Source organism: Tupaia chinensis, unplaced genomic scaffold (assembly GCF_000334495.1).
Source record: "Tupaia chinensis unplaced genomic scaffold, TupChi_1.0 Scaffold000161_1, whole genome shotgun sequence".
NCBI classification, from domain to species: domain Eukaryota; kingdom Metazoa; phylum Chordata; class Mammalia; order Scandentia; family Tupaiidae; genus Tupaia; species Tupaia belangeri.
Genome location: NW_006159632.1, coordinates 3,183,898 through 3,196,663, shown reverse-complemented (window position 1 = coordinate 3,196,663; position 12,766 = coordinate 3,183,898). Strand labels below are relative to the sequence as shown.

Genomic DNA, 12,766 nt, shown 5'->3' with positions numbered 1-12,766 from the left:
GTGCACTGCACACTGACCTCACACTGTGTGCATCGTGCACTGCACACTGACCTCACACTGTGTGCATCGTACACTGCACACTGACCTCACACTGTGTGCATTGTGCACTGCACACTGACCTCACACTGTGTGCATCGTGCACTGTACACTGACCTCACACTGTGTGCATCGTGCACTGTACACTGACCTCACACTGTGTGTACTGTGTATTGCATACTGGAGGGCTCTTTACAGAGTCTAGTTTTTTTTTTTTTTTTTTACCAAGTCTATATTAAGAGGATGGCAATTGACTTTAGTAGCAGCAGTTTTGTTTTCTATAAAGTGTATAAATTACCTTGTAAAGTGCGTACTACAAAATGCTGGAGGCCTCGCAGCAAGCTGTCTGCCTAGGCTGTTCAGTGTCCTTGTTGGTCAGAAAGTAGCCGGTATGTGGTGGCCGTACTATCCACTGTGCATTGCGATTAGTCGGCCCGACGAGGTGAGAATAGGCTATAGGCTTTACCTGCTTTACCTTCAGGTACTTTCCTGGTCGTCTTCTGATGCTGGCCTTGGGCCGGAACATGGCTGGAGGATGAGTCAGTGGTGGGCCATCTTACCATCATTAGAAAAGGCCCATTTCTCTGCAAGGAGGCCTCTGCTCTCCAGCACAGATAACAGCAGGGCCCAGGGAGGGCCAGCTGTGCGTGTCCTTCTCCGTCCCCAGCTGTGTCTGCTCCCGTCTTGCCTGTGCTGTGACTGCTGGTAGTTAATACTCAGTGTTCCCCTTGGGGAACTTTTAGGAGGGCATGAGTACTAAGAATCTGATGGAAAGGGAAATAAACTTAGAAGAAACATTTAAATCACTCCAATGACTCCTTACCCTTCAACGGTAGAGTGATTATGCAAAATAACCCAGGGCTCCCCGCAGGCTTTCACTCCTGCACTCCTTCCCGTATGTTCATCGGCTAATACCTTGAGATTTTCCAAAGCAGACTGAATATACTGGACTAGTTTTGCCAGATTTTTTGAATTCCAGGATTGTATTATTTGTCTTCTCTGTTCCTGAGAACTAAGGGGGACATTTTAGTTGTACATTAATTTAGTCCATGGCACTTAATAGAAGTCCAGTTAAAACATAACCAAAAAGCCTGCTTCAATCCTGTTCTTCCCTGAAGAAATGGAATTCAGCTCCTGGAATATAGCTGACAGTTTCCTCCTCTGCCACAGGGTGGCAGGATGTCGCTGTCGTCCCGACACCATACTGACAAGGAAGCTTTTTCTCATTTGAATCTTCTCCAGCTATACACACCCCCAAACCTCATGCACATTCACTTGTATTAGAAAAATAATTTTTAAAAATGATTTTTTTGTACAGTAGAATTCTGTGTATAGTAGAAGAAAAGCCAGTTGTGTGTACCGGAAGTCAAGCAGTGAGCGGTGCCCGATAGTGTCATCTGCTAGGAAGTTCGAGTTACCAGGTCTGGCCCTGTTTAATGACACACGTGTAGGACGAGATGCCCAAGAGGTGACAGGCCGGCCCCATGCCTCCCTGCTTTCCAGACTTCTCGAAACCTTTCTTGTGTTCTTCCTGTGTGTAACTAGCGTAGAGAATGTCTCTAACCGTCCACACGCAGTACCTAGTATCGTGCCTGCACACCTTTCAGAGGCATGCCGGTGAGTGTGAATCGGTCCTGTGATTTCGGCCGTGGGTCAGTGCCGATCGGCCTTAGTCTTCCAGCTGTTCATAGCTGGGGTTTCTTGCTGCCAGAAAACTCAAATGGAGTTTTATTCCTGCTTTATTCCTTTGTGACTGGTGACCAAGTAAGGAAGATTACTGCTGCAGAGGGGACCCAGCATCATCTAGGACAGTAATTTTTTTTTTTTTTGAGAGGTTTTTGCTATAGGGCGCGTGCGCTTGCCAGACAGACAGAGAGACAGAGAGATAGAAAGTGAGAAATCACCCCCCAGGTGGGTGAGCGTGCGTGCCCTATAGCAAAAAAACTCTCAAAAAAGAAAAAAAATAGAAATACCAGGATGGCTTCACTGAGACTCCAGGGGGATGCGATCGCTGCCCGGGCCCAGCAGTGCCGTGAGCAGGGTTGAGAACCCTGTCTGGCAAGTGCAGAATCGAGCATGGCCACAGCCTTCATGGTTCCACTCTAGTTTCCTGACCGTGTAACTGGGGCCGACTCAGCCTCTCCCGGTCTTCTCTCAAAAAGAAAAAAGAATTGCTTGTCTATGTATTAGAAAATCTCTTTTTTTAACCCCCTGTCTCCTCATCCCCCAAGTCCACTGGGTCACCCTGGCCCACAGAACGTTCTCATGTGCCCGTTCTTTGCTTTCTGGCGGCCGCTCCACCCTGGCCATCTTCCACGACTTCTCGCTGGGGGTGGAGGAACCCCGTCTGCGGGTTGGTTCCGTGCGGGTCGTGCCCACCCCTGCCCTGCTGTTGCTCGGCGGTGAACTTCAGTTTCAGCCCGTTGATAAAGGTCGCACCACTTTCTTGTTCACAGACACACAAGGATCCACCCGGTACCAGGTACTAGGGATCAGGGTCTAATTAGTGCAGGCCGGGCCGTCCACTCCCGCGGCTCCGTTTTCACAGGGAACGCATTTGCTCGGCGCAGTTCACTGAGCACCTTCTGCAGGTGCAGCGCCAGGCAGGAGTGGATGGCAGTGGTGGGGCAGGAGCCGTCTGTGCTGACGGAGCTGGCCCCGGCTGGGAGGGGACGGACCTCGGCTGATGATTACGACAGTGCCTGTTTGCTTGCAGATGACAGCCACTGGCACAGAGACGCAGGCTGGTCTGAAGAGACCGCAGAGGGTTCTAAAGAAATAAGATTGACGTTGAACTCAGCGTAGGAGTTAACGGAACACAGCGGGAGGAAGGGGACAGAAGGCGAGCGTGTGAGGGGCCCTGGTGTCCCAGGCGCTGAGAGAGACCCCTGTGCTCCGACCCTGGGCCGCTCCCAGCCCATGCCTGCGTAGGTCCAGGAGCTCAGAAAGGTGTCGTCCTTTCAGACGTGGAAAGAAGCAAAAGGGGACTCTCAGGTGCTCTGCGGCTCCTGGCAGAGAAAGCGTGCAGGCCCTGGTCTAGGCGGGGCCGGAGGACGGGCAGGAGCCTCAGGACGGCCCAGGCTTACTGTCCTATTGCAGGGTGCGGTGCGATCGTGACGACTTCAACCTGTAACTGAAGAAAACGAGAAGTCTCCTTGATACGTGGACACCATTTCATGCCCACAGCCCTTTGTGGGATATGGAAATCCAGAAGGCAAAATGTTAAAATTGAAGAAAAACTAAATTTGAAGAATTAAAATTGAGCAAAGAGATAAAAGAATAATGAGAAGTCTTGCAAGGATTTTAAGCAAGGGAATGAAATGGTCAGGCCTACATTTTTAAAAAATGCACCCAGCATTGCCAGCCAGTGGTATAGTGGTTAAGGCATGGGATCTCACATGGCAACTGTGTGGTTCAAATCCCAGACCTGGTGGCCGGCAAGACACACCTAACAGGTGCACACGCCCTGTGGGAAACTTGAAAAAGTGAATGCACCTGGCCGCTGTGAGGCGTGCTCCAGGACCAGGTGTGGTGGAGGGAGAGGCAGACAGGGACTCATGGCCACCAGGCGTGAAGTGGCAGGGGCAGTGAGGTGGGACGGGGGGGCAGAAAAGGACATCCACTGAGCATTTTTATGTCCACGCCTGCACCAGGAAGTGCTTTTTCTGACTAGTGTGTAACTGTCCTTAGCAGTCCTGAGAAGCAGGAATAATCGTGTCCTCATTGCTATAAGTGAGGACGCTGAGACTTGGCAGAGGTTAAGGTACGTCCCCAGAATCCGTAGGGTGGGACTGGGACTCAGGTCTACGTTCGCTAGCTTTACAGCCCAGAGTTTAAACTTCTCTGCTAACTGTTACAGGAACGCACAACATAGGACTTACGAAATATTTTGTGTTAGGTGGGTGCGTGAGACCAGGAAGAGGACACTACCCAGAAAAATGCTCCGAATCCTACCATGAATGCCTGGACAGAAGTCTGTGCCTGATAAACTCCATCTCCTCTTTTGTCAAGTACCGCATGCTTCATTCAAGTTCTTTAAACTATGTTTTCCAAAAAGTTAAATCATAGCTCCCTTACAAATGTGAAATGAACACGTGTCAAAGATTTTATTCAACTCATTATTTAGCGAGGGACCAGATAAAGCCAGTTCAGGGAAGAATTTGAGGAACTGTCAGGATTAGATTGGGTTAAATACAACCCCGATTAACGCCCAGTGTGGAAACAAACCATACCCGTTGGGGTTGTCTTTTTATCAGACAGGAATATTCGCATCCTTACCACCTAACACCTACATTAACCTCTGTCCCCACCGAGTTGTGGAAATAGCCAGTCAGGAGAAAACCCGTCTGTCCAAGGCGGGCTCAGCCTACCCTGGAGGAACGCCTGTCGTATCTGTTACCGTGTCCCAGTTTCCGCCTCCCTGACAGCTTGCAGGTTCCCACACGCTCCGCCACCCCAGCTATCGCCCGCCCTCCCCACCTGCTCCCACGGCTCTCAGTGGGTCTCTGCGCCTTACGGGCAGGTAACGACAGCGCTTCTCGCAGACCGCTTTGACCCTCCGCTTGGACCCTCTGCTTCTGTTCGGTCACCACAGCCACACTGCGGAGTAGCGTCGGTCTCGCCTGCCCGGTGAGGAGGCCCCGGGCCGCTCCCTCGGTCTGAGCTTCCTGGTTGCTGAGCCCATCACAGGACTCTGCCGCCCAGGCTTCCTCTCAGCTGGGATTTTAACGCCTCGTTCTCCGTGCAGGTGACCTTCCTCCAGGAGGGGGTAGGTTCTGTGAGGACCAGGGGTGCTGCTGTGCGTCTGTCCTGCCGTACTTGACGTAGCCCTAGTCTGTCACTGACTCGAACCCAGACAGGAGGGAAGGATGGGCCGCACACGTCAGAGCCACCGTTGGCCACGCTCGCTCCCCTCCCTGTGCAGACCCGGCTGTGCACGGCCTGCAGACCATGAAGCATCGGGCCCTCCCTCTTTTGTATCCAACAGATTTCCAGCACAAGATCACGGTGCAGGCCTCGCCCAACCCGGACCGACGCCGGAGCCTGCATAGCAGCAGCTCCAGCCCCCCCAGCAGCCCCACGGTGATCCCCCGCCTCCGGGCCATACAGCGTGAGCATCTGCGCCGGGCCGCTGCTGTTTCTGTCTTTACATGTTTGGTTCCAAGTCAAGCAGCCACATTTCTAGCAGGTTGTAAGTCTGGCATGTGACAGTGACAGGTGCCGACTGCAGATAGCAGTGTCTCGGCTTCCTCCGTCTGGTTTTCTTACACTCACAGCGGGCCGTGTTTCAATTCTGCACATCTGGAGACAGACTAGGTCCTGGGTGCAGTGAGACACGTCTGGAGGTGATGTGTTACACGCCTGCACGCAAAGCCAGCAAAACCTGATGGTATCGTAGCCATTTATTTATGGATGTTTTGAGAAACAAAATCAGGAGTTGAGGATTACTTCTGTTTCTTTGCTTGTCTTGTGAGAAAAACCGTTCTGTGTACTGAAATTTCTCTTTGATCTCCTGGAGGTCTGACAGCCCAATCCGAAACACGGCGGGTGCTCTGGTTTGAGGCGGGTGTGGGTCTGGGGCAGACAGAGCACACGGAGAATTTGCCCAGATAGACCCTGGGTCTGGGTGCAGGGAGGTGAAGTGAAATTACGTTTTTTTTCCAAAGGTGGATTCAAATAAACACCCAAAGTAGGCTAAGCAAAACAAGAGTGTGCTCAGTATGCATGTCCACGGGGCCGCGGGGGTCCGCCTGGCCCACGCTACAGCAGGCGTCCAGGTCCTCCTTTCTCCCCAGCCTGGATTCTCTGCCGCCTGCCCGTCCTCCTTCGGAGAGCAGAATCCTAAAAGGAGAGTTCCCTAGTGAGGCCCGCCCGGGGTTCCGCTGCTTTTTCCCTCTGAGGAATGAGAACTGGGCACTGCAGAGCTCTCTTCCACAGCTCCCACACACCTCCTCACGGTCCCAGAGCGGGGACTGAGGGAGGCCCCGGCCCTGAGACTAAAAGCACACCGCCTGTCACGGCTCGTGCTGCCTCCTTTGCCTAGACAGGGGAGGCCTTCGATCGGGGAGGGTGTGGGGCCGGTCTGGAGAAGGGCTGCATGCACGGGGAGGCCCACCCTCTGCTCTCGCCCAGCCCTTTGCCCTCTGCCAGGCCTTCACGTCCTGCCTTTGGGATACCCCCTCACGGAGCAGGGAAGTAGTTCTGGGCAGGCCGGCCGGACCCCAGATTTCTTCTACTAAGAGCAAATATCTTTTAGATTTCAAATAAATCCGAGCCCAGCAGAGTTTAAGTGAGACCCGTCTGGGGAGAAGCATGTCCGCGTGCACCCTCAGAAGTTCCGGGGGAGGGTTCTAGTGCAGGTGCTCACACAGGACCATCTTTCTGAGGAGGCCCTGGTGGCTCCAGTTCTCAGACCCGAGTCTGGGCCCTCTCCGTCGGCCCCCAGGTGCCCCACAGCTACTTCCCCCTCCAAGGGCGTCGCCTGCCTGTGGCTCACAGAGTGTGGACAGAGGACGTGGACGCGAGCCCCACAGTGTGGGACTGAGGCCCTCCCACTTGTGACCATGCACGCGTCCCCTAGCCTCGTCACAACCCAGCTTCCTTGTGAGCTGGGGGTGATGGTGGGGAACTCAGTGTACAGAGAGCCCGTGGCCGTGGTGAGAGCCCGGGAGCATGGCGTCTGCTGTCCTGGTCACTCGTGGTGCTGCTGCCCGGTGGCCTGTGGTCTCTCACCAGTGCCTCCTTCAGAAAATGTACGTCTTTTATTTTTAGTTTTTTGCCAGAGGGCACAGGCTCTTGCCAGAGAGAGAGGAAAAACAGAAAGAGGGAAAGTGAGAAATCACCCCTGGGAAGGAGGGCCATGCCTCAATCCCTTCTCCTCTCAGGATTTTGGGCACACATGCACAGAAATACACACACACAAATATTACATGTATTTTTAAATTTGGAAAATATTGAAATACAAATAAATTAAACATCATTTATAGTGCCTCCAGTTATTAAAAAAAATTCAGTCCTCCCCCACAAAGATGAGCACTTAACTAAAAGTTTGATATCCATGTTTATTAATTTCTCCGTGTGTGTTTGCATACACATGCACATGCATAAACTCATACTAAATGGAAGCATGTTACATGTAATATGTAATCGTTATATATTTGCACCTCATTTTTCATGGCCTCAGGCTGTTGTATACGTGAACCAGAATATCTCAGCTGTTTTGAGGATGTACTGTGTGTTTTAGGGTTTTTTCCCTAAGTGTGATGTAATAATAGTAATCTCCCCTCCGTAGCTTCCACAGGATTTTTTTTCTCTCGAATGTGCCCAGTGTGATTTTCGGGCCACTGGTCCGGAACCTGGACTGCAGTCGGCCATGTGGGATCCAGCACCTTAGCCACCATGCCACCTGCTGGCCCCACCACGCAATTATTAGTGCACTCAGAGGCTGGAAGGGGTGTGTGTAAGTGTGACCACAACATGCGGGTCCTAGACGTGCAGACGAGCCTCTCTGTGAGGTGGTGAGAAAAGCAACATGCGAGAAAGTATGACATTTCTTATTACTTTTTATTTTTAAAGGGATGACGGAGTGAGAAATTAGCTTGAATGACACTTACACATACATGTTTGGGGCCAGCTCTGTGGCCTGGTGGTTAAGGAAGCCCAGTCCTATGTGGCTCACCGAGTGGTACGAATCCCGGTCCAGGAGGCCTGAGAAGCACATGGGGCACATGTGTGTGCATGCCTTACATCCAGGCAGGGGGGAAACAGAGGAAGAGGGAGGCGACATGACCACGCCCATGGCGGGTGCTCCCCCCTCCCTATCCTTCCTCTGAGTGCACATGCCCGCTATCAAAGCTAAAATAAATAAATGAATATATATACATACGTATTTGTACCTCAAATCCAAAACTTTGAGTTGTCTAAAAAGTTAGGGTACTAAGTCCGTTTTAAGTCGAACGTCCGGGTCGGCGCCTTCCCCAGTTACATGAAACCCTGCCACAGTGTCTCCGGGAGGCGGCGGCCAGGCCGCTGCTGCTTGCTTTCCTGAGAGTCGCCTCACCTCTGTCTGCTTCTTCCTTGTCACTGTGGGGTGTCAGTCAGACAGGAATGTGCCGTAGATGGTGGAGTATGTCTCGGGGGCACCTTGGCCAGCGCCGCCGTGGGTAACAAGGTGCTCTCTGCGCAGTGACCCCGGACGAGAACAGTAAGGCCTGGGTGAGGAACACCGGCTTTCGGCACGAGGAATTCGAAGATGTCAAAAGGGATTTCAAGAGAAAAGGTTGTACGTGGGGACCCAGTTCCCTTCAGATGAGAGAGCGAGCCGACGGCAAGGAGAGGTACGTGCCGCTCACAGCGAGGCCTGCACGGGGACCGAGGCCAGGCTTGGCCTTCGAAAGCAGCCAGATGAACACAGGCTCATCAGTTAATTATTTTACTTTCCAAGATCGTTTGTTGTACTTAACCGATTTACTGGGCAGTTAAACTTTGAGATCGTTTGTGCCTCCTCTTGAGGCTTTATTCGCGCCTCATTAGCTGTTCACAGTTCACAGTGCGAACGAGTTCTCTGTGCCGTACACGCCTGTGGGTGTGAAAACGAAGCTCTCTCTCCGGCAGGACGAGACCTCTCTCAGATGGCAACAGTCCCTGGTCGACCATGTCAATTAAAAACCAGAAACCCATGTGCTTGGCGTCCTTATTCGCGGACCAGCCAGGTAAGTGACTCGGGAGGTCGCGTGTGTCTGAATGAACTGAGCGTCCACAGGCCCCGAGGCTTTGCCTTCACAGTCGCGTGTGGCCGTGAAGGGGGGGGGGGGGGAGAAAGGGGGGGGGGGGCAGTCAGCATGCCACGGCCCAACTGTGGCTTCACTCCAGCTATAGCACTTCAGGGCAGGGCTGTCAACAAAGACAGAAGCCGGTCTTCACACGCGGCAATTTAAGGTGAGACCATTACAGGTATTCTAGCAAAACACGGTGTGAGCGTCCCGAGCTCCTCGTTGAGGCTGCCCTCAGCTGTCATTACGGGCACCTCGCTGCCCCGTGTGCGTCCGACTTCTCCAGGTACGGAGAGGGGCTTGAGGAAGCAGTGAGGGTGCCCGGAGCTGGAATGGAAGAGATGGGGCACCCTGGACAGGAGGTGCCGACGGACGAGCATAGGCTTGTCTGGAGGAAAGCCAGCACCCCAGACAGCCTGGAGTGCAGAGCACATTTGGGGTGCGGTGGGATGCCAGGCTGGGCAAACCGGAGGGTCTGTTGTGATTGTTCTGGTTGTGGCCGGGCTGTTGACTGTGGTAAGAATTAGCGCCCTCTTCAGCTGGCATAATTTGTGACCTTTTGGGACTCTAGCCTCTTTGGAAAACCTGTTTGAGCAGTGCCTGGTAAAGCACCCCGCTGCTCTCATGGTCTGGGGCCGAGAATCTGTGTCTTTGCAGACGCGGGGGCTACAGGGGCTGCTGGCTCAGGCCACACACCTTGAGCGCCAGCAGTGAGCAGTAGCAGCTGCTGCCCACGGGCTGGCTTAGAGGGCCTTTCGCACTGTGGCACTGCCGGGGAAGGGAGGGTCCTCCGCGCCCCTGGGTAAGGGTGTGCGTGTTTGTGTCTTGGTAACTGTTCCCACATTAATGCTGTCACTAGTGATCATGAAGTTTCCTAAAGGGCAGACCCCAGTGGTGATTTGCCTGCGGGTCATCCCCGGGAACCCTGAAGGGTCGGGGTCCTGCTCCTTCCTGGCCTGGGGAACAAACTCTTGCCAGGTGAAAAGGGTTGCGGGTGTCAGTTTGGCGCTCTCCCCGGAAGCTGACCCTACCTGCTGCCTCTGTGCTGTTCCAGGTGCTCACGGCCGGCCGGAGCCTGCTCCCGACCGTGGGGTCCCCGGGGGGCCCCAGCAGGGGCAACTGGCAGGTCCAGCCTACGTCGACCCAGCGCTGTGCAAAGAGGCTTCCCGCGAGGGCCTGCTGGAGGCCGGGGGCTGTGAGGTGCTGCCCTTCACCAGCCCCGTCGCTGCCCCCCTGGGGACTCCCACCAGCAGCCTGCGGAGGCCCCCCCAGAGGAGGAAGACGGAGTCAGCGCTGGTGGGTTGCAGCGCGCTGCTGGCCTCCGTGGCGCTGGGTCTGGACCTCCGGGAGCTGCCACAGGCCAGGGGCACGGATGAGAAGGGACGTGAAGACATCCTCCAGTGCGTTCCCGGGACCTGCACGAAGACCAGTGCCCCCAGGAGGCAGCCTTCCACGAAGTACTCACTACAGGCCGAAGGGCAGGACGGGGACTCGGGCGGCACCCTCAGCATGTGTGGCCCCTCGGGGCCAGTTCCGGGCGCTGGGGACAGCCAGCGAGGCCCCGCTCTGAGGCTGGAGGCCGTGCACGCTGTTCTGGAGGGCCGGCCTCCCTCGCCGGCGCAGCATCCTGGGACCGAGCCTGAAGGCGCTTCTTCCCAAGCCCCAGCGTCTCTGCCCAGAGCAGGCGAGGCCTCGCGGACTCCCCGCACACCCCAGGTGGGTTGTCAGCCGTGTGAGGGCCCTCCGGTGTGGATGCCGGGCTGCCGTAGGGGCGTCCCATCACGGGGCCTTTGGCTTTTATCTTCCTCTTTCATTTGATTTTGATATAACTGTAACCTGTAATCCTGGGAGGAGCAGAGTCGAATTTCAGCAACCTCAGTCTGTCACAGCCTGCTGCAGCGCAGGGGCAGGGGACAAGACGCGGACCTGGGTAGGGAGGACAGTCCCGGATCTGAGCCGGGCGGGTGGGAGCTGGCACTCAGCTGCTGTCCCCACCTCCCATGGACTCACCCACTCTGGCTCACCTGGCACACACCAGTGTGCTAGGTGTCCGGCTGCTGCCCAGAGCGCTCGGCCCAGACTCTGCCAATGCGCCACCTGCTCTTGGCTGGAGGCTGGAAGTCCCAGACCCAGCTGTCCGGCCTGGGCTTATCGACGCTGCCTTGCCTGTGTGCCCTCACATGGCCATCCCTCTCTGTGTGTGTCTGTCCTCATCTCATAAGGACATCAGTCATGGGGGGTTAGCTCATTTTACCTTTCACCTCTCTAAAGACCTCATGGGGGTCCCATGCCCTCTACTGTAAACACCTCTTGGGGGTCCAATTCCCTCTACTGTAAACACCTCATGGGGGTCCAGTCCCCTCTACTGTAAACACCTCATGGGGGTCCAGTCCCCTCTACTGTAAACACCTCATGGGGGTCCAATTCCCTCTACTGTAAACACCTCATGGGGGTCCAATTCCCTCTACTGTAAACACCTCATGGGGGTCCAATTCCCTCTACTGTAAACACCTCATGGGGGTCCAATTCCCTCTACTGTAAACACCTCATGGGGGTCCAATCCCCTCTACTGTAAACACCTCATGGGGGTCCAATCCCCTCTACTGTAAACACCTCATGGGGGTCCAATCCCCTCTACTGTAAACACCTCATGGGGGTCCAATCCCCTCTACTGTAAACACCTCATGGGGGTCCCATCCCCTCTACTATAAACACCTCATGGGAGTCCCCATCCCCTCTACTGTAAAGACCTGTCTCCTATGCAGCCCTATCCCGAGGTCCTCCAAGTAAGGATGTCACCCTTTGACTTTAGGAGGTCACTGACTATAAATGTCCCGAGAGGCCCCCTGAGGTGTAAGTGCAGGTGTAGACGCAAACCCAGCTCTGTAGGAGAGCACCAGGGGCCTGGCAGTCCTGCAGCACTCGGTAGTGGCTCCCCCTGGCCTGCGTCTCCTTACTCCCGGGCAACTCTGGTACACACATGTCCCCAATTCAGACATAGGGATCAGAACTTGGAGAAATTGCTGGCTCATCCCAGAGCCTGCCGTTGGTGGGCAGTGGCCTCAGGAGTGAAACCTGGTCTTCTCACTGTGTCCGGGCCTGCCTGGCAGTCCTGGTCTCTCTGACTGCGCTGTCTTGGCGTTCTCGTGCAGCTGCTGCAGCTGTGACCTCAGCCCCCGGGGCCTCAGGACTGCCACTCCCCTCCCGGCCTGGTCCTCACAGCTGCCTGCCAAGTGAAGTCTCATCGGAGAGACAGTGGGCCCAGCATCGTGCCTCAGCCTCACCTTCCTCCCAGAGGAGCCCAGCAGACCTGCAGCTGGCCTTGCCACCAGGAGCCCACCTTGCTCCCTCAGCAGCCCGAGGAAAGAACAAAGTTCCCCCCATCTGGACTGCAGGGTGTCCATCTGATGGTCCGAACAGGGACCACACCACGCCCATTGCCACAGGAGCGACAGAGCCAGCTGACCAGCCACGGATGAGCTGGAGAAAGGGTCTCTGGCTTACAAAGTGCCTCTGTGGCCCACACATTGCTTTTTGAGGGTGAACAAACGAGAGCGGTGTCCTCCGTGAGCTCTCCCATGCTGCCGTGTCAGGCCGGTGGCCCTGTCGTTAAGGTAGGGATGATGTCAAAGGTGTACCTGACACTGTCACTGTCACTGCCTTCCCACTGGCTGCTCACCTACTAACCTGAAATGCACAAAGTGCGAAACAGAACCCGTGTCAGCCATGCTGGTCAGAATGTTCTCGCAGCTTCAAGGCTTCGTCCGCTCTCAGTCATCCGGGTCTCTTGGAACAGGACAGAGATTGTAAGGAGACTCACTGTTTTGTTTTCTTCCTTCTGGCTTTCTCTTTTTGTCTTTTTAATTATCTTTTCTTTTCCTTTGTTACTTGTGTGACTAAAAGCCAAGAAAGAGCTCTTAGTTTCTTGGCAAGAGTCAAGTGGTATTAGTAAGTAAAGG

General features: G+C 54.7%; 1 protein-coding gene across 1 annotated transcript in view; it reads left to right on the top strand.

Annotated features, from left to right (window-relative positions):
• MAP3K21 (mitogen-activated protein kinase kinase kinase 21) overlaps window positions 1-12,766 on the top strand; it is a 38,640-nt gene extending 25,874 nt beyond the window's left edge. Inside the window, exons 6-10 of the mRNA XM_014586816.1 lie at window positions 5,024-5,146; window positions 8,222-8,372; window positions 8,650-8,747; window positions 9,862-10,523; window positions 11,960-12,766. Of these exons, the coding sequence (XP_014442302.1) occupies window positions 5,024-5,146; window positions 8,222-8,372; window positions 8,650-8,747; window positions 9,862-10,523; window positions 11,960-11,974 (1,049 nt within the window). The 3' untranslated portion in view covers window positions 11,975-12,766. The remainder of the gene's footprint in view (window positions 1-5,023; window positions 5,147-8,221; window positions 8,373-8,649; window positions 8,748-9,861; window positions 10,524-11,959) is intronic.